The sequence below is a fragment of the Camelus ferus genome, chromosome 7 (genome assembly GCF_009834535.1).
Source record: "Camelus ferus isolate YT-003-E chromosome 7, BCGSAC_Cfer_1.0, whole genome shotgun sequence".
NCBI classification, from domain to species: Eukaryota; Metazoa; Chordata; class Mammalia; order Artiodactyla; family Camelidae; genus Camelus; species Camelus ferus.
The window spans coordinates 59,977,195-59,997,541 of record NC_045702.1 but is presented as its reverse complement, the minus strand read 5'-3'; the positions used below and the strand labels follow the sequence as shown (position 1 = coordinate 59,997,541).

Below are 20,347 nucleotides of genomic sequence, written 5' to 3'. Positions count from 1 at the left end.
TTTCCTCTTTTTTCCTTTTCCCATCTCAATCTCTCCTGGCCATACAACCACTTTAATTTGGGCCCATTTGTTTTGATTTGTCTGACACTGCTCTTCCCCAGTGCAGTCGCTGCATTTTTTAACATGGGATACCTGTTATTTTCATTATTTAGTCCCAACCCCTATGTCTCCCTCCTCGAAATCAGTGAGCACTCCCAGTGAAGCTGGAAGCCAAGACTCAGGCGACCTGGGACCACTGACAAGGTAAGAATTGTCCCTTTACAAAGGCCATAGTGGGATGTCAATAATGCAAAAACAAAAAACAAAAAACCAACAAAAAACACCAAACAAAAAAAGGCTTGAAAGCCACACCACCCTATTGGACACTGTTAAATGTGCATGTATCTTCATGTATCAGTCATTTTATGTTTATATCTATGGTGGCTTGCTATTTTTGGTGGCAGAGCATTGATTTTGAGCCCTAGAAATGATAAACATTTATTATCCTTCCATGAATGGGCTACTTTAGCACTATATGTCTTATTTGACAAACACAAGTATATCCATTAGCTTAGGGCTTAAAGAAAGCAGGGACTGACCAACGACAAATGAGATATATATCCAGCTTTTCATTCTACATTGGCTTTGGTTTCCATGAGAATCTTTGTGAATGGAACACTGAGATGTTCTAATCCTAGATTTAATTTTTCAGACGTCTTGTTGGTTTGCTTAATAGAGTTGACTAATTTGAGAACTTGGTCCCCAAAGTGTTTTTATGATCATCAGGATTGACTGCTCTGTTTTTGTCCATGGCCAGATTTTTATTACACTAGGTATACTCAAAGATTATGTAACTAACTTCTGAAAGCAAATATAGGCATTCTCTAACTTGACCCCTGAAGGAGCATCCAAAAGTAAAAATGTGAAGAGAGAAAGGAGAAGGCTCATCATATGCACAGAGTCACGGTAACTTTCCTAATTCAGTTGTCTTCAGCAGGGTTCCCATGTGCAGGTGCCCAAGGCAGGTGATAGAAATGAGTGGGGAGTTGAAGGGCCAGTAGCAACTGGTTCGCAAGCACTCCCTTTATAAAGGTCTGATGGTCTCCTCACAGCTCAGGCCGGTTGAGCTCAGGTGGGAACATGGACCTAGGTTCTGCACATCTTTTAAGTTTTCATGAGAAGCTAAAAATTTAAGTATTTATTCACAGTCTCCTAAATGTTAATGACTTTGTTAAAAGTAGTTGTGGGCCAGATTTGGCCTGTGAGCTGGCAGTTTGTGACCTCTGTTTTTGACTCATTTAATTAAAAAAAAAAAACGTAAAATATGTTAATAAAATTCCAAATAAAAGAAACAATTATCCACAGCACCGCCATTCTAGCAAATCAGCCTTTGCCTCGTCGATGGACCTTTCAATCCTTGTCTACCTGTGTACATTTCTTGTTGCCATATATGTTCCTGGTAGAGCGGTATACAATTTTGCGTTTTTCTTTTCTCACTGAACACGTTATCATGAGCGTCACCTTCTGAAAGTACATTGTTTCCATAGAGGCCTAGGTGATTTTGGTAGAGAAAAATATGAAAATGAGAATAGTCTAGTATTAGCCTGAGCTGTAGGGTCTTTTGCTTTCTGAAACCAACATGTAAGACTGAAATTATCTCACCAATGTCTGTCTGTTGGTGTGTTTCAGACTTGAGTGTTGTTTTTTTTTAGGGGCCTTTTGAAAGCAGTTGACACTCCTTTTAATTTGAGAAAAATGAAAGTAGAGGCTTTTGTGGGCACCAGGCTGGTTTAAGTTAGTAAATCGCCTTTGTGATTTGGGGCAGCACACGCCTTCTCTCATCTTTCACTTTGAACATTTCAAAAGGTCTTTGGCAGGGAGGAAGTAATAATAACACAGTTATGTAAGAGCTAACATTTATACAGGAGCTGGCCCAGAACAATCACATTCCCCAGGGGGTCCACCGGCCTCTCATTAAGTTAATGTATTTGCCTGTTTCTGTACAGCGATGGCGTTGTGTCAGTCATCTTAGTGACAAGGGGTGCAGCGGGCAGGCAGCATGAAATACTACAGCTGACTTCATAGCTGATGAGCCCTTTTGAAAACTTTCTAGAGGAAGCTGGCCTACGCTTTTAGCACTCTGGGGACAGCAGCAGTTACTCCTTCAGGGAGGACATCACTTCATTTCTTTCCCCTTCTTATGTGATTTTTTTTAACTTAATCACTTTGGAAGAAGTGCTGTCTTCTCCCACCACACACAAACTCCAGCTAGCTTCAGTTCTTTATAGGAATGTTCTAGCAAGAGTAGGCAACTAGAAGTCAATGAGTAGATCCCTTGCTAAGTGCAGTTTTCATGGGGATGCAGAGAAATTGGCATTGAGCAAATGATGATTTTCAGAAAGACTGAGCATAAAATTGACTTTGAGGAGAAGGCATTAGGAATAGCTTAGTAAATCTTGAGCTTGTTTTGAACTTAGGAATGTTCCACACAAGTCTATGTTTTTGCTTCCATAAAATACACAGGAGAGTTAAATTTCAGAAGAATGTTATATATCTTTTTTTAAAATTCCTCTTGGAATGACTTTTTCTGTAGAAGAAACATCTTTGAAAACAGTTACTGTTAACTTTAACACTTCATAAAACATGAGACTGAGAAAAGAGCTTGGTAATTCCTAAGAATATAACTCTATAGTCATAAATTTGCATATTTTTGTGGAATTTGGACTTTCTGAAAAATGGAAAATCTTTCAGAAGATAACTTAGGAATCAAATGAACACATCTGGTCCTACCTAAAGGTGCACATAAATTCTGTCATTTGTTTGCCAAAACTTCAAACTAAAACTACAGTTTTCTTTACAGATCCAAAATTGGCAAACATTTCTTACATAATCCCTGTAAGCGATTAATTTGAAAATTGGCATACTTAATGTACCCTATTACAAAGGAAAGGTTAAAATAGTGCTTTAAAAAATCAAATATAACAGAAATTTCTTTTATTGATTTTTAAAGAAGTTGGGTAAATTTTCTAGAATGAGTGAATAGAGTAGAAATACTTAATAATTTTTCAATTATACTAGTATGATTTAACTTTTAAATTCAAAGTGTCACAATTTGTTTTCCAGTTTCTGCTTCAGTTGTTATGGCCTGCTTCTCATTTACAATTTACATTTGTGGTGCTTTTCTCTTTCTCTTAATTAGTTCTGGTAGAACCAATTAATCATTGATCATGTAATCATACTGGACGAAGAACAAGCTCTTGGGTTTCAAAAAACCCCAATTATATTAATAAAATTTTTGAAAGACAAGTTTTACATATAAATGTAGATAAAAAATTCTAAACATACTATATGCAGCTAGAATCCAACATAATATTAAAAGAATATGTTATACTTAATTAGGATTGACTCAGAAATTCAAGGATACTTTAGTATAGGAAAATATGTTACCATAATTCAGCATGTAAAAGGGTCAAATACGGAAAAGTATGTACTGAAATGGTACTTGTCAAATTTAAACATCTATTCCCATATTTTAAACTTAGTAAACTATGAATACAAATGGTTTTCTCAATATGATAAAGAATATTAAATTCAAACCAATAGCCTACATCTTTTATACACAAGAATAAAACATTAGTACTTTATAGCTCTTAAAGTACAATCATTTATGTTTAACTGAATATGTCTCTCTTCCTCAGGGAATGACAGGTTCCTTGAGAGCAGGGAGTAAGTGATATTTGTAGTTATATCCATATTGTAGGTATTTGTTAAATGCTTGTTGAATGAATAAAGTATCATCCTACTTTCTATGAATGAGGACACAGGCACAGAGAGAATAATTTTCTCAGGTTCACGCAGAATGTTAGCTACAGTGCTAGTTTTAACATTATCTCTAACAATAGTTGATAAAAGTGATACATGACCTACTCTATAGATTAACAGTAAAAAAATTAACATCAGTAAAGCACTTGGAAAGAAGTCAGGCACATGTTAGATATGTGTGAGTTTTAGCTGTTACTCTTATTTTTGTTCATACTTTGATTTAGGCCAGCCTTTAATCCCTAGCATCCAGATATTCAACCAGAAATGAATCTGTCTAAGAGATAATCAGTCCGCATTTGTTCTTTTCACATGGATGGCTCACAAGGGGCTTTGCACTAGGGCTTTTCTCATGTTTGGCTGAGGTTCGCTTGGCTTCTCAGTGACAAAGCTGTGTTAGAGGTCGTACTGGCCTGTAGACACTAGGAAAGGGTACTGACATCAGAAAGTATGCTGTACACCGGGGCATAGGCTCCACCCTGTCCCAAACCTGCTTCAGGAAGAAAACTTTTGAAATGATTTCAAAGGTAAAATATGTCTCAGTGTGATAACATATTGTGCAATCTCTTGTTACAATAACACCCATCCCATAACATCCATAACCAAATACTCAGAGGGGAGATTACTAATGTTTGTCTTTTGTGACAGGCAGCATGGGTTGGGTGGATAGTAATACGATTAATTTCTGTCTTCTTTTTGGACCCTCTATGGTCTTAACACCATCACTAAGTTCTACTCTCCAATCAATCAAGGACACTCAAGCTCCCCCCCACACTTTATTTTTAATAATCTTTTATTATTATAGAAACAGTATCTGTTTATTTTATACAGTTAGAAAATACAGACAAGCAAAAATAGAAAAATATATTCCTACCACCAGAGATTAGCACTCTTAATACCCTAGTGTATATTCTTTCACACAATATATATATCATGTATATGATAAATGATACTATACTATACAAACTTGCTTTTTATTCAGTTATCTCTATTTTTTCATTTCAATACATTTTCATCTTATCTAGCATCTACACTATCTTCAAATTTCCCATTGTATTTAAACTTGATGCCTATCTTCCCAGCTATCAGCATCTATTAATCAAAACCCTTATATCCATTGATTTTTTCTAAGAAGCTGAGGCTTCCTCCCAAGGGGACCTTAAATGCAGCACCACAAGAAATGTCTTCCAAGGGGGAGGGTATAGCTCAGTGGTAGAGTGTGTGCTTAGCATCCAGGAGATCCTGGGTTCAATCCCCAGTACCTCCATGAAAAAAAAAATAAATAAATAAATGAGTAAATAAACCTAATTACTCCCCCCAACACACACACACACACACACACACAAACACAAAAAAATGTCTTCTGTAACACTTAGCAGGAATACAGACGTACAAAGTGAGTAGATTAGATAGAGGTCTTTCGGGCTTTCAGCCTCATGTGTACTCCAGATGTTTGCTTGCTGTTCTGTTTGAATGTTAGGCCTCCATATAATTAAGTTTTATGTTGACAAAATTCCTTGGTAAAATTCAGATATTTGATAAACTCTGCCTTTTCCTGATCTATTTACTGCCTAGTGAACTCTGAATTCACGAATAAGGAAATTAGAATAATTTATTCATGGTTAACTTGTGCTGACTGCACCTGGTCACCACCTTTTTTTTTCTCAGTGATTTGAGGAGAGGAAAATGTGCTCAAGGGCCACATGGGCTTAATGCCCAACAGAAAATCCTCAAGACTTTCAACTTTATCCACAATTGGATTCCGTGGGATACTCTGGCACTATATGAACCTCAAAAGATTTTTAACTCTTTTTGGTGAAAACTTCACCATCTTTTAAGGTTCTCTGATGAATCAGAGGCTAAAGGGAAGACATTAAGGAAATTTATTAACATGTTAAAATACTGTATATACAAAATTATTGTAATTATCATTATGTAAAGAGAAGTTGACAGGATGCTTCCATCTAATTGACTAAAGGGAGACTGAAATCACTGATTCAAGGCTGATTAAAAGTCAATGTCTTTGAAAATTAGAGTGTATACTATAGGTTTTTCACTTTATGTAGCGCAGCGGCTGACTAGTTAAAAATTGTTGATACCTTACTGCTCTGTGTCAGGCAGAACATACTGTATATACCCATATGGTTATAGTAGCACGGTAAGCATCTATTTTTAACAAGGGGTCACTGAGCTTTCTTCTAGAGAGACTGCTTATTTGACAAGATTTGGGGAAAACACATCCTTGCTCTGTAATGGGAAGTCTCACATTTGTCTTTGAATCCAGCTCAGATGGATTTCCTGTACGGCTTAGTGTGGCCTTTATCACAGCTCTGTATTAAGGCTTTGCTGTTAACCAATAGAGGGAAGATTCTCGCACAGTAAATTAAGAAAGAGGCTTTTTAAAAAGAGCGTGGTATAAATATGTATTGCACTGTTAAAATTTTACTCCTGACATTGGAAAATCTTTATCATTATCATTGCCAGTCCAAAGTACGGAAATCACCGGGGCTGGGAAGTAAAACATTCACTCGTTGTTTAAATGTCATTCTTAATTAATTGACATCATGTTAATGACTATGACAGATTAAGTGATATGATGGATTTTAAAATGTCCTTATTATTTAGTGTATTGCCTTTAGAAATGGCTCTTAGAAAGATAGAAGTTGGGGATGACATTGACTGGAGATTTTCTGTTCAGCACTATGCTCACATTGGCCCAAACTGTTTCTTTATCTGATTAGTGACTAGTGATTTGTTTGACAGAGAAGACATGTGGAGGAAGGGTCCAGAGAAACTGTGGGACTCAGAGGGACTCAGTATTCTGCCCTTGAGCTGCCTCTCCACCCCAAAGAGAAAAGGAAAATATGAAAAGTTGAGTTCCAATGCAATTGCTTCAGGGACTAGCAAAAGTTGCTAAGTTCATTTGGTAGAGAAGGTAGCTGGACTTATTTTTATTCTCAGCACAAACTAGCATTCTGGCCAGCAATTTTTTCCCATTTTTATGGAAAAATAATTGACATCCATTACTGTATAAGTTTAAGATACACAGCATGGTGGTTTGATTTACGTATGTTGTGAAATGTTTACCACAGTAGATTCAGCTAACACTCGTCTTCTAATATAGATACAATAAAAAGAAAATAAGGAAAAAAAGGGAAAACATTTTTTCCTTGCAATGAGAACTCAGGATTTACCATCTTAGCAACTTTACTATCTACCACACAGCAGTGTTAGCTTTAGTCATCATGTTGTACATTACATTCCTAGTATTTCTTTATCTTATAACTTGAAGTTTGTATCTTTTGACCACCTTCATCCAATTCGCCCTCTCCCCACCTTATGCCTCTAGTAGTCGTAAGTCTGATCTATGAGTTTGATTTTTTTTTTTTTTGGATTCCACTTATCATTGAGGTCATATAGTATTTATCTTTTACTGTCTGATTAATTTCACTTACTGTAATGCCTTCAAGGTCCATCCATGTTGTTGCAGACTGTAGGACTTCCTCAATTTTATGGTTGAATAACATTTCATTATATATACATGTAGGTATATATATATATACCTACTCTTGTATGTGTGTATACATACCACAACTTCTTTATCCATTTATGCATTGAGGTCAACATTTTCAAGATAGGCTTTCCTTCTTCAGTGTGAAAGTGAGCCTGAAACTTCTCCTGGGATTGCGTGGTGACATCATGCCATACAAGACTGTGTTCTTTGTAAGTGGCTTGGTAGAGATGAAGGGAGTCAGGCAGACATGCCCTGATTTATTCTCTCATTTTTTCATAAAGAAGGTAAAAACGATTTCTTTGGGAATCAACCTGCCCTTACATGTCACGTCATCTGCAGAAAAGGCAAATAAAGACCTTTCATCTGTTCATTCACTCATCTATTCTTTCAATGAATAGTTGAGAGTTTATTGTGTGTATAACAACACAAAATAAATACTAGAAACTGCAAGGAATAGTAAGATGAGGGAATTATTCTTACTTCTAAAGATCCTGCTTCCAGTAAATTGACATATTTAATTTGAAACCACCTAAGGAATTGTTTCTATGTAGTTACAGCTCTCGCATATTTGTACTCACAGGAGATGAGCAATAATGCCATAAAGCATTATTCCCAACTCATCTATAAGTAATCTGTATAGTCTCGTCGGACAAGTACTTTTGATTCTCACTACCCTACCTAAGGTCTTGACACATATTAGACACTTGGTAGCTATTTATTGATTTGTGTGTGTGTGTGTGTGTGTGTGTGTGTGCATGTGTGTACACACATTTATGCACATGCACAGCTAGCAGAAAACTTAATGGCATGGGTTCAGGATGAGTGGAGAGATGAGGACCCAGGTGAAAGCAAGATAGTTCAAGGTTGCTGAACTCATTGCCAGAAAGTAGACTTTGCTCAAGGGGAGCCACTGGCACTGGTTACAGGACCAAGGTACAAGGAGAAGATTTCCTCACAGAAATAAGGGAGAAATGCAGTTACTGGGCACTGAGCAAAAAGTTAAGATGGGGCTAACAGCATGCTTGGCTTGATGCTGAGGCCCCTTTGTAACAGTGGCTTTGTAACAGTGCCCATGACATCCTTCAGACCATCTTCAAACTTGGTCTTAAAGCCCGATGCAGGGCTACTGTTGAGGTCAAGTGGGTTGTAGGTTGGCAAAGAGAACAGTGAAATAAGAGGTGCAGGCATTTCTCTATATTCTTGTCCCATAGAGAGACAAGTTATTTATGAATAACGTTGTTGAGGACAAATATATTTAGAGAGCAAGGCATTTGAGCTGGGCCTTAAATAGTACATATGGTTTGCACAGATAAAGATGGGAGAAAGGGCATTCCAGATAACGGGAGAGGCAAGAACAGAGGGAAATGGGCGGGGTGGGGATGGGGGCGTAGGTAGGAGGAGTATTGGGCGTAGAATGCACGTTAAGAAGGCAGCTTAGAAAGAGATCAGAGTCTGGGAGACAAATACGGCCTTTGAGATAGATGAGATCCCTGGCTCCCATGTCTGGTGGCTATATGCTGAATTTACTTGGCAGCAGATTAAAAACACAGATACCTAGGGCTCAGGTCTGAGGTGAGATCTGGGCCACTACATTTTTATAATGCTTTCAAGGTTTGAGGACTAGTTTGGGGGAACCACTGGTCTGGTAGACAAGACAGGAGGTCTGAAAGAGGACTGTGGGAGTGGAGAAGGAAAGGAAAGACAGGTGAGATAAACAAGGGTCAAATGGCTTTGGCATACAGATGTATATATCCAAAAAGCATGTGAAAAGGTGGAGACTTTGGGGTGATTTTTTGCAGAAGATATATGGACATCTCTGAGATCACCTACAGTTAGGGTGCATAGGTGAGGGGAGAAGAAATAACCCTGGTTGGGGAATGTCTGTCTTTATAGAGATGGAAATAAGGACCCTTCCAAAATTATAGTGAGATAGGAGGAAAAGAAACAAGATTTTTAGGGTCAGGAAGACTAAAAGAAAGAGCATGCTATGAAGGTGCCAATAGTCACCAGAATTATAGAGACTGAGGATGAAACAAGAATCAGCCATGGGGTTTGATGATTTGGAGGTCATTCTCACCATCATCATCATCATCATCACCATCATTTTTGTTACTGCTTTGTGCTATTTTATTTCCATAGGCTGAGTTCCTGGAAGTGAAATGAGTCCTGGAGTAATTCTGTGTTTACGACTCTTGCTCCATATTGGCATATTGCTTTTCAAAAGAACTGTACCGATTTAAAATGCCACCAGCCGTGTGTGAGAGGGTCTCAGCCACACTGAATACTGGCATAACAAATGACACTTCTTAACTATTGCCTTCCCAGTATTTATCAAACATCTCTTTCTTATAACCAAAACCAAAACAGCAACAAAAAAAAAGGGTAAGAGTAAAGACAGTCTTTAAGAAAGAGTATTAAGGCTCTCCCCTCTGAAGGCTTAAGAAAAAGATGGGAAGAAGAATGGAGACCACCGACTAGCTGCTGAACGGGAAGAAATTCACCACTCATGAGAGAGCACGGTTTACACAGTATGGACCTCGTGTCTTTTACACCTAAGTTAAGCTTCCAACACAGGGCCAGGAATTGTTTTGTTTGAATTTTCACTTCTCTGTATCTAATAAATGGAAACTGAGCAAATAAAATTGGGCCAATGAAGGGAGACTTTTATAAGAAGCTGGATACTGATGAATTGGTAGAAGGTTTAAAACATAAATTTCTGTTAGTCTTTTAATATGTCACTGCTAGTTTGAAGAATTTTGGTGTCTTGTCCATTCTTTTTTTTTTTTTTTGAAAAAGAAATACTGAAAAACAAAGTGTTGCCCAAATTTTAAACTAACTGTTCCATGGTAGACCTTTTTAGATGAGGGACCAGAGGCTACATTGTTTAGCATGTTTAGGGTCAAGTAAGTGGAAGATTTCTCATGGTGAGGGAAGCTTCTGTACCTAGTATTTTGAAACAGAGTTGGGAAATGTGACATTAAAAGCATGTCCAGAACTGTCAATCCAACCATGGGACCATAATGCCATGATAGTACCCCTTAGGTCCAGATCAGGAAAAGAATCATTGGGTTATTTAGGATCTGTGCCAATAGCAGGTTCCCTATGAAAGAGATCCTCCCTTGGGCCCTCAGAAAGTTAACCTAAGAAATCAACCTAAAATTGATCAGAGCAGACAAATGCAACACTTAAAAATATGCAAATGAAGAAAACCAGGATGGCTTTCAGACAGGAATACTGGACAAAAATCTAATTGACACAATAAAAGAAAGGTTACATCAGTCAGAAAGGGTTACGTTGGTCATCCTAAGAATCAGGGAAAATGGAGGCTCTGGCAGCCATGAGGTGGATGTAGGGGTGTGTGTTTAGTCTTGCCAAAAGATGTGGATGTGGTGGTGGGCACAGGATAGGAAGGAGCTGTAGCAGGTAAGCATTCAGCTTCATTGTTTTGATTCCAAGGACAGTGCTGGTCTCCTGGCTTCCCAGGAAGCTGGCCTTCAAGGATAGAAGACTTTGTCAGGCGTGTATAATTGCTCTGCCTGGTAATTATTGTTTTCATGATAAATTGGTAAATTGGCATCTAAAATGTAATGTATTAGATCTAGTAGTCTTACTAGACCTAGCAGACTAACTCAGCTACCGAAAATAAACAAGGCACTGATGAAAATGAGTTGTTATGTCCAAATCCTATTCCATCTTTCGAAAACCAGGTTGAATGGAATCTCTGATCTTTTCAGAGGGAGGATTATCTTCCTGCTCTGGCTTCCAAAGGATAATGAAAATACAGTCTAGTGCCTGGCTAGCTGGCACAAAATAAACACTCATCGAAAGGAAAACTGTAACTCTCACTAGGATTAATCTTTCTTATGGCGAACATTGATTGAAACTTTAAACTGTACCAGGCCCACAGCAATTGATGAGAACTACTTTTCCCCATGTATATTATCAGTATACATATCATTAGGTATAAATATTCATAGGTCTCATTCCTTTACTAAAATTTTAAGATTCTTAAGTGCAAGTCCATGTCCCACAGCACAACTGTGGTGCTTATGTGGCATGTTTCACTTTCTACCTTGTTCTCCTAAACCATATGTTTTTATCTCCCCATAAGAATTGTAGTTTCCATGTAGAATCTTCTAATCCTCTAGCACAGTAGTTTATATTAGGCTCTTAGTAGGTATTGATTGAGTAAATTAATATTCTTATAGAAATATTTTCTCCCTGCATGCATTGATTGGTTCACTTCAGAAATGACTGATAGTAGAAATAGTTACTATAGTAAACAGAGTGATTTCTTTATGAAAATATTTTGTGGTAATATATTGTGTTCACATATATTCACTTACAATTTCACTACTTCTTTAATTTAAAAAATGAACTACCTGGTCAAACTTCCCAAGAAGCTGTGGGGAAACCATCATTTTATTTTCAGTGATACTGTAACATGATGATAAATAAGATGGTTAAAAAGTAAGAACTGTGTCAGTATTTAGAGAAGTATTCCAACTGGAGAAGAGAAAGCTGAAAGACATTTTAATAGTCATCCAGTATTTTAATCTATCAGGCAGAAAAGAACCTTAAAGGGCCTCCAGGCCCACACCCTCATTTTGCTAAGGACGGAAGACTTTCCTGGTGACACACAGTGGAGCTGCACCTAGAGCACAAACCAACACCCCTAAAATGGGGCGAGCCTCTCTCCAAGGTGCTGCTATCTCCGGGGAAGTTTTTCTGCAAGTTTGCACAGAAGGAAATCAGCAGATGTTTAATACACATTACTAGGCTACTCTCAGAAACATGAACAGCCCCTGCTTATTCATTGTATTGGCTTTAAGTTCCTTTTCAAAGAAAAAGTATGTTCTGTGCAAGTCTGACCACTCCACCGATAATGGTGGGGAAAAATGCAAGTAAAACTAGCACACTTGATAGCATCCTTGGCCTGACTCTTGCCACTCTGCTCGTTACTGACAGTAACTATGATTTCTTTTACTGAACAGCATATGTGTGGCTGGGGTGGAGGGCAGGACAGTTGTGGGTGAGATCCATAGCCCACTTCTGTTGTTCTGGTGGAGTACGTGCAAGCTCTGGACTGCTAGTCTGTGGCCTTCTTCAGCGACTGACTCTGAAAGAATTGTCATTTTTACTTCTTTAAGGGCACAGTGAGTTTAGATGAGCTGTCAGATAAATAACAGAACAGCTGTGACAACCTGGGAGCTGCCGCATTCTTTACCTGCCTGGGAGAAGTGGGAAAGGCGAATAAAGGTTGTCCCATTGGAAACCTGAGGGCAGAGGAACTGATCCCACCCCTTACAAGGGAACACTTCTCACAGTCAGCCGGGGCCAGAGTCTGCTCCTCTGTCTGTGGCCAAAGAAATATCCTTAAGGATAGAAGCTTTGATCCTCCGCAGAGATACGTGAATAGCAAGGATGAATCATTGTAATGGATTTGTTTACTTCCAGGGTTTGAAAGGAGGTGATGGAATCAGTGTCCTGAACCAGGAAGAGCTGCTTTCCTTGGTCAGGGCAGTAGTTCTCACCCCCGGCTGCACATGAGAACACCTGGAGAATTTTTAAAAATCCGGATGCGTGGGTCCCACCCTACACATTCTGATTTAATTAGTTTGAAAGTGGCCTGAGCCTTAAGCCAGGCTGGAGTTAATCACGGGTTTAGATACTGATGTGTTTGAACATCAGCGATCCTTTCTGCCTGCTGGCTGATGGAGGCAACGTCTAGTCCAGTCACTGTCTAAAGGTGATTCCAGGGTCAGCTGTTAGTATTACCTGGGAACTGGTTAAAAGTATAACTTCTCAGGCCCCACCCCAGAACTACTGAATCCACATTTCTGGGGTTGAGGATCAGTATCTGTATTTTAATAATACCTCCGGGTTATTCTGAACCATGTCTAGTTTGAAAACCACTGATCTAAGTCCAGACCTTGCTATGTGAAGTGTGGTCCCCAGACCAGCAACGTCTGCATTCCCTGGAGCTGATTAGAAATGCAGACTCTCAGGCTACCCCAGACCTTCTAAATCAGAATCTGCATTGTAACAATACCCCTGGAGAGTCTGTGCATTAAAGTTTGAGAAGCACTGGTCTAAGAAACAGTGGCCAATTCGTGTTCTCACTGTACTTTGTCATCTTTCAGAGCATTTAGGTATGAGGACAAGAGCTCAACCAGAGCTAGTAAGGGAAGCTGTGAAACTGCATTCTGATCCCTCTGCAGGAGGAACCTAGGTGGTATCTGTTACATCAGGAGGGCACCGACTCAGAGAAACATTGGGAGTAGATGCAGTAGACATGGTAGAAGTAAAAGCAGCTGCTGTTTATCAAATAGCTACTTTGTGCTTTACAGGTATAATTACATGTAATCCCTATAGAAAACTAGAGAGACACCATCCATCCATCCATTTTTTCAACTAATGCTGTATTATGAAACCTGTATGCCAGGCATGGGTCTAGGCATAGCGCTGTAATCTCGGGATAGAATTGCCCCTGCCGTTATGAGGCTTAAGTCCAGAGTCAAACAGCTGTCATAAGTAGAGTGATGTGTAATGAAGTCTTAGGTGAAGGTAAGCACTATGAAGAAAGTGAAGCAGGATGAGCGAACGGGATGAAGAGTGACGTGAATGTGCTGCTTGTGTTAAGGGGGTGAAAGAAGGAGAGCCTCTCTGAGCAGGTAACATTGGAGCCAAGACATAAACGAAGCAAAGTCATGAGCCGCACAGCTCTTTTCTTTATGGACAAGGAAACAAGCAGGGCTTCTCAAGCTTCAGCGCGCCCACAGATCACATTACCTGGGACCTTATTAAACTGTAGTGTGGAGTCAGCGAGCCTGGGTGAGATGTGAGTCTTGGCATTTCCAATAAGCTCCCAAGGGATGCAGATGCTCGTGGTCTGTGGGCCACACTCAGAGTGAGCAAAAGGATGTCACACAGTTGGTAAGTCACAGAGGCAGGATTTGAATACCAGATGCCTGACCCCAAAGTCGCTGCTGTCCATCGGCTGCATGTCATATGGATAGCTTCATGCCTGATTCACCTGTAACTACTTAGTGTGCAGGGAATTGAAAGGGCCTGCCAAAGAAAGGTCCTTGTGTGCACTCTGTTTATAGAAGTGCTACTTATCCGTTTTTATTCTGATGGAGAAATAAGAAAGGAAATTGATAATTCTTGGTAACCTTGGTAACTAATGATACTCTTGTGAGTATTTAGAAGATATAAGCCATCCCTGGCATCTTTAGAGACAAATGATATTATTGTTGATGACCATCTTCACTGTAATATATAAAATAAAAAAAAAAAAAACACGAAAATACCCATGAGCCTTGAAATCCAGTGTGTTATGCTTACAGTAACTGACCAGGGGAAGCCAGTTATTCACCAGGCCTGCGGCCATGCTCCATGTGGCCTGACCACCCTAGATGCTCCTGCTTTGGTCCATTGAACCCTTGCATTTGTTTCTCATCACTGCATGGGAGATGCTTGTTGCTCCCAGCTGCGGCTGGGCTCTGGGGTCTGCATGAAGCAGTTTACATGCTCAAATCAACCAGGCTTCAATACAAAACAAAAACTAAAAGGGTAGGTGTGTGGGCGGATGAGTATTTAGCTCTGGGCTTCCTTCCATGAAAACAACCAAAGCTTCGAGTATCAAACAGATGTTCAAAGGGAAGGACAGCTCCTCACTTCCTCTTGTATCTGTATTCTTGGGGTCTTCCTGGCACCTGGGGTTTTGGGGGTGACGAAGTGGGGAGATGTTCTGTGTATGTATTGTATATGCCATTGCCTTGATGAATGACATGGTTTGGTTTGGTTTGTTTCCCTCCCCTTTTGTTAATTCTCTGTGTTCTTTTTCCTTTGTGCTGCACAATTAGGACCCTGCAGTGGGACACAGACCCCTCAGTGCTCCAGCTGCAGTCAGACTCAGAACTTGGGTATATGTCTGCTCTTTTGTTACTCCTTTTATCATTTCTTTGCTACGGTTGTGTTGAAATGCTGGAGCTGTTGCTGCTCTTGTTCCCGCCCCTGCCCGCCTTCGTTGAATTTCCAGTTTGATAAGTTTTTTTTCCTTCTGTTAGTTTTCCTTATAAAGTTATGCTTTGAAGAAAGTCTCTCTTTGTGGCAAACACCACAAAAAGATGGCTTTTGATCTCCCCTTCTTAATTCTTCTTGTTACAAAACAGCACTCCCCCAGAACAAAAATTACGAAAACATCTCCACACTTCTGTTTCAAGGTGGGGCACCCGAGTTCTGTGATGGCAAATATGTTTCACTTGATTCTAACCATCCTTTCCTTGACTAATGAGTTGCCTTCAGTTAATTTTTGTCTAAAATCAGTATTCAAATGCCATGTCTTATTTGTCTCCTTTCCTTTTCACTTTTTCGGGGACTCACAATCAGTCTGTAATTTGAATCAAGTTTGAATATAAAAAGATTCCTGTTAAAGAAAAAGCAGATTTGTTGAATTCCTCAATATTATGAATCTCAAATGTTTGATGATGGCTTAGGTCTCCTATATCCTAAAGATCTTTTTTTTTCAGGTTGAAGTGTATGTTAAAAGATAGCTTCAGAGTTGAAAATTCACCCACGAAGAATAAAACACACAGGAATTTCCTAGAAACTTAATGTATTTCCCGTGTAGGATTGGAGTTAGCTATATTCACACCTGAGATACTTCCTGTGCTGTGCTTGTCCTAGTTGTGCTGAAACTCAGAAGAGCAGATGTGTGTGTCTCTTTTCTACTTGCTTCAGTGAATTCAAATCAGCCATAACGGGAATATTTACACCACAAAAATTGGCAAATGCTACAAACCAAGGCTTGCTTGCTTTCCCTAAGCCAGTTATTAAACATTTACTAACACGCCACTGGGTACCTGGATGTGTGAATGACAAAATTTTTTTACAGTATTTTTTGAGACTACTATTATTTTTCTTTCTAAATATAACCCAATAAATCTCAAAGCGGTTATTTATTCACTTATCATTTATTTTGAATTCTTGAGATTCCTGGGCACATGTCTGTGGGCCCTGTCAATTTCAGTGCCTACTGTAGGTGAACAAGATTGAAGGGCTGTCTTTATCTAATGCCATCTTCTCCTGTCCCTTTACGTACGCAAAAGTTCTCTGCAGACTCTCAACACTGCTAAACCAAGGACATATCCTAACACTTCAGGTACCTGATACACTGTTTTTTTTAACATTACTAAATTCTTGGCTGTTTAGTTATATAGTTCATTGTATGTTATATTTCAATTTTTACTATTTAAATAACCAAGAAATATTACTTAAACCAAGCAGAAAAACAATGAATACATAGTATGTTACTATTTGGTGGCATTTCAGAGTGCAGTTCTTCAATATTTCATTGCGTCAAAAAAAAAAAAAAAAAGGAGGCTAGAACTGGCAGAGACTTTACCTTGTGCACTTAAATTTTAGACAGATTTTTAGACAGATTGTGGCATTGCTAAATTACACTTGCTGATCTGGAACAGTTAGGAATTTTCCCATTTATATCTGTTTTCCAGGCGAAAACTCAGTTGACTTTGCAGATTAAAACTTGTGACTTATTCTAGGGAGATGATGTATCTGTGGCTTCCACCTTGCCTGCCATATTTTATTCAGAGTGGACCCCTTGAGTCAGGGAAAGATGAGAAATGCAATTTTTTTTGCTCACTGAGTGGTTTGTCTTAGAGTTTGGAAGGAATGTTCAGAGAATATTAGAGGAGGTTGTTTCAGTCATGTTACATTTTCAAATATTGATTTAATGTAAAATTCTCTTTTTTGATAGTCCTTATATACAGGCAGCCTTCCTCTCATACATGATTTTATGAAGTATCCCTCAGGCAGCAAGATTTTTCCAGAGACAGTTTTATTTCCTCTTCTTGATCCCTGGCGTGGGGTTGACCATAGCCCATAGCTTGCTCTGTAGCCTGATTTAACAGCTTTATTGACGTGTAATTAATATTCAAAAGCCACACACAGTTTAAAGCATTCAAATTGATATGTTTCAGTATGTATACATATCTGTGAAATCATCACCACAATCAAGATAATAAGCACATTCATCATCCCCAAAAGCTTTCTCATGCCCCTTTGTCATCCCCATTCCTGCTTCTCCCCCCTCGCCAAAGCACTGATCTGCCTTCTGTCACTATGCATTAGTTTACACATCCCAGAATGTCATATAAATGAAATCATGCAGCAGGTAGTCTTTTGACTGACTTCTTGCACTCAAAGCAATTATGCTGAGATGCATTCATGTGGATGAGTATCAGTAGTCTGCTCCCTGCTGTTGCTAAGAAGCTCATTGTGTGGTTGTACCACAGTTATTTTATCCTGTCACTTTTAGATGTACATGTGGGTTGTTTCCAGTTTTGCCCATTACAAATAAAAATGCTATGAAGATTCACGTACAAGTCTTTTTAGGCAATATGCATTCATTTCTTTTGGCTAAATATCACCAAGTAGAAAGGCTGAATCCTGTAGTGAGTGTACATTTAACTTAAACTGTCAAACTGTTTTCTAAATGTTTTTACCATGTTATACATTCTCACAGGCAGTGTATGAGAGCCTCAGTTCCTCTCCATTCTCAACAATACTTGGTTTGCACCTTTTAAAAATTTATTTTTAACCATTATTAAAGAAGTCTAATGGTATCTCACTGTGGTTTTAGTTTGCATTTCCCATAATGGTGTTGAATATCTCTTTATGGGCTCATTTGCTTTTGGAATATCTTCTCTGATGAAATGTCTGCTTTGATTTCTTGAACTTACCGTGTATGAATTGGTTTTTTTTGTGTAATGGAGTTTTGAGAGTTCTTTATGTATTTGGGGTATAATCTTTTGAGACATGATTTGTAAATATTTTCTCTCAGTTTGTCACTTGCCTTTTTCATTCTCTTAATAGTGTTTTTAAGAATGCAAACCTTTTTTAATTTTGACAAATTCCAGTTTTCAAATTTGTCCTTTTATGGATCATGCTTTTAGTGACATTTCAGTTTTTAATAATTCCTTAAACATTTGGTAGAATGTAATTCCCTGTGAAACCCTTTGGGTTTGGAATTTTATTTGGGGGATTAAAAATACAAATTTAAGAACTAGAACAGTAATGGAACTATTGAGGTTATCTATATTTCTCTGAGTAGTGTGCTTTGGCAGTTTGTATCTTTGAAGTAATATGCCCATTTCAGCTCCACTGGCAAATTTATTGACCTGAAATTGTGTGTGTGTGTGTGTGTGTGTGTGTGTGTGTATATATATATATATATTCCTTCATCATCTTTTAACTATCTCCTTCCTGATATTGGCAAATTTTGCCTTGTGGACATAGGACACATACTAAGACAGATTATACTATGAACCGTAAGGTAAATCTCAGTGAGTTTAAAATGATACAAATAATACAAAATATGTTTTCTAACCACAACAGAATTAAATTAGAAATCAGTAACAGAAAGATCTCTGAAAAATCCCCAAATTCTGTAGAAACTAAATAAACACACTTCCAAATAACTCATCAGTTAAAGATTGAATAAAAAGGGAAATTACAAAGTATTTTTAACCAAATCAAAACAAGAAAAAATATATCAAAATTTGCAAAATGCTACAAAGTAATACTTAAGGGGAATTTCATAGCACTAAAACACTATATTAGAAATAGTGCTACACACTTATATTAGTCTTAAGTCAGTGACCTCTGCTTCTACTTTAAGAAACTAAATAAAGCAAAGCATATGAACACAAATTAAGCAGATGAAAAGAAATAATTAATATCAGGGTAGAAATCAGTGAAATAGAAGAATAGGGAAAATCAGTGAAACCAAATGCTGGATCTTTGAGAAGATCAATAAAACTGATAAATATCTAGCCATACTTATCAGAAAAAAAATTGCATTTCTCTAATGGTCAGCGATGTTAAGCTTTTTTCATATGTTTATTAGCCATCTGTATGTCTACTTTGGAAATTACTTGTTCAGCTCTTCTGCCCATTTTCTAATCAGATTGTTTCTTTTTTGATATTGAATTGTGTGAGTTGTTTATACATTTTGGATATTAACTCCTTATCAGTCATATAATTTGAAAATATTTTCTCCCATTCAGTAGATTGTGTTTTTGTTTTGTTGATGTTTTCCTTTGCTGTGCAAAAACCTGTGCTGTCCCATTTGTTCATTTTTGCTTTTAATTATTTTTCCGTAGGAGACAGATCCAAAAAAGTATTGCAGCTATTTATGTCAAAGAGTGTTCTGCCTCTGTTCTCTTTTAGGAGTTTTATGGTTTCTGATCTTACATTTAGATCTTTAATACACTTCAAGTTTATTTTTGCGTATAGTGAGGGAATGTTTTAATCTCATTCTTTTAAATGCAGCTGTTCAGTTTTCTCAGCACCAATTATTGAAGAGATTGTCTTTGCCCCATTGTATATTCTTGACTACTTGGATGTATATTAATTGAACATAGGTGTGTGGGCTTATTTCTGAGCTCTCTACTATATCCCACTGGTCTATGTATCTGTTTTGTGCCAATACCATGCTGTTTTGATTACTGTAGCTTTATAGTATAGTCTGAAGCCATGTGGTGTTACACCTCCAATTGTGTTCTTTTTCACAAGATTACTGTGGCAAATCAAGGTCTTTCGTGGTTTCATATAAATTTAAGGATTATTTGTTCTAGTTCTGTGAAAAATGTCATGGGTATTTTAATAGGAATTGTTTTCAATCTGAAGACTGTTTTGGGTAGTATGGCCATTTTAACAATATTAATTCTTCTAATCCAATAATGTAGTGTATCTTTCCATTTCTTTGTATCGTTTTCAAATTCCTTCATCAATGTTTTATAATTTTCAGAGTATATGTCTTTCTCATGCTAGATATTTGGGCACCATCCCAAACTACTGTAGCAAAACAGGGAGATCACTCTGTCAAGAATAGAAGTTAAACCAACTGTATAAAGGCACCAGAAAAACATATATCCTTCAAGATGGTGGTAGGTGTTTGAGAAAATCTATCCAGGCAGTTCTAGAGGTCTCTTTATGTTTTAAAGTTAT

The 20,347-nt window shown here is 38.0% G+C and overlaps 1 protein-coding gene across 3 annotated transcripts in view; it reads left to right on the top strand.

Moving 5' to 3' along the window:
- DYNC1I1 (dynein cytoplasmic 1 intermediate chain 1) overlaps nucleotides 1–20,347 on the top strand; it is a 378,042-nt gene that overhangs the window by 123,385 nt on the left and 234,310 nt on the right. For 2 of the 3 annotated variants that reach the window (XM_006178522.3, XM_032483975.1), the window contains 2 exons: nucleotides 153–243; nucleotides 15,181–15,240. In XM_006178522.3, coding sequence (XP_006178584.1) covers nucleotides 153–243; nucleotides 15,181–15,240 — 151 coding nt within the window. The remainder of the gene's footprint in view (nucleotides 1–152; nucleotides 244–15,180; nucleotides 15,241–20,347) is intronic. The other variant, XM_032483976.1, reaches the window with a different exon arrangement.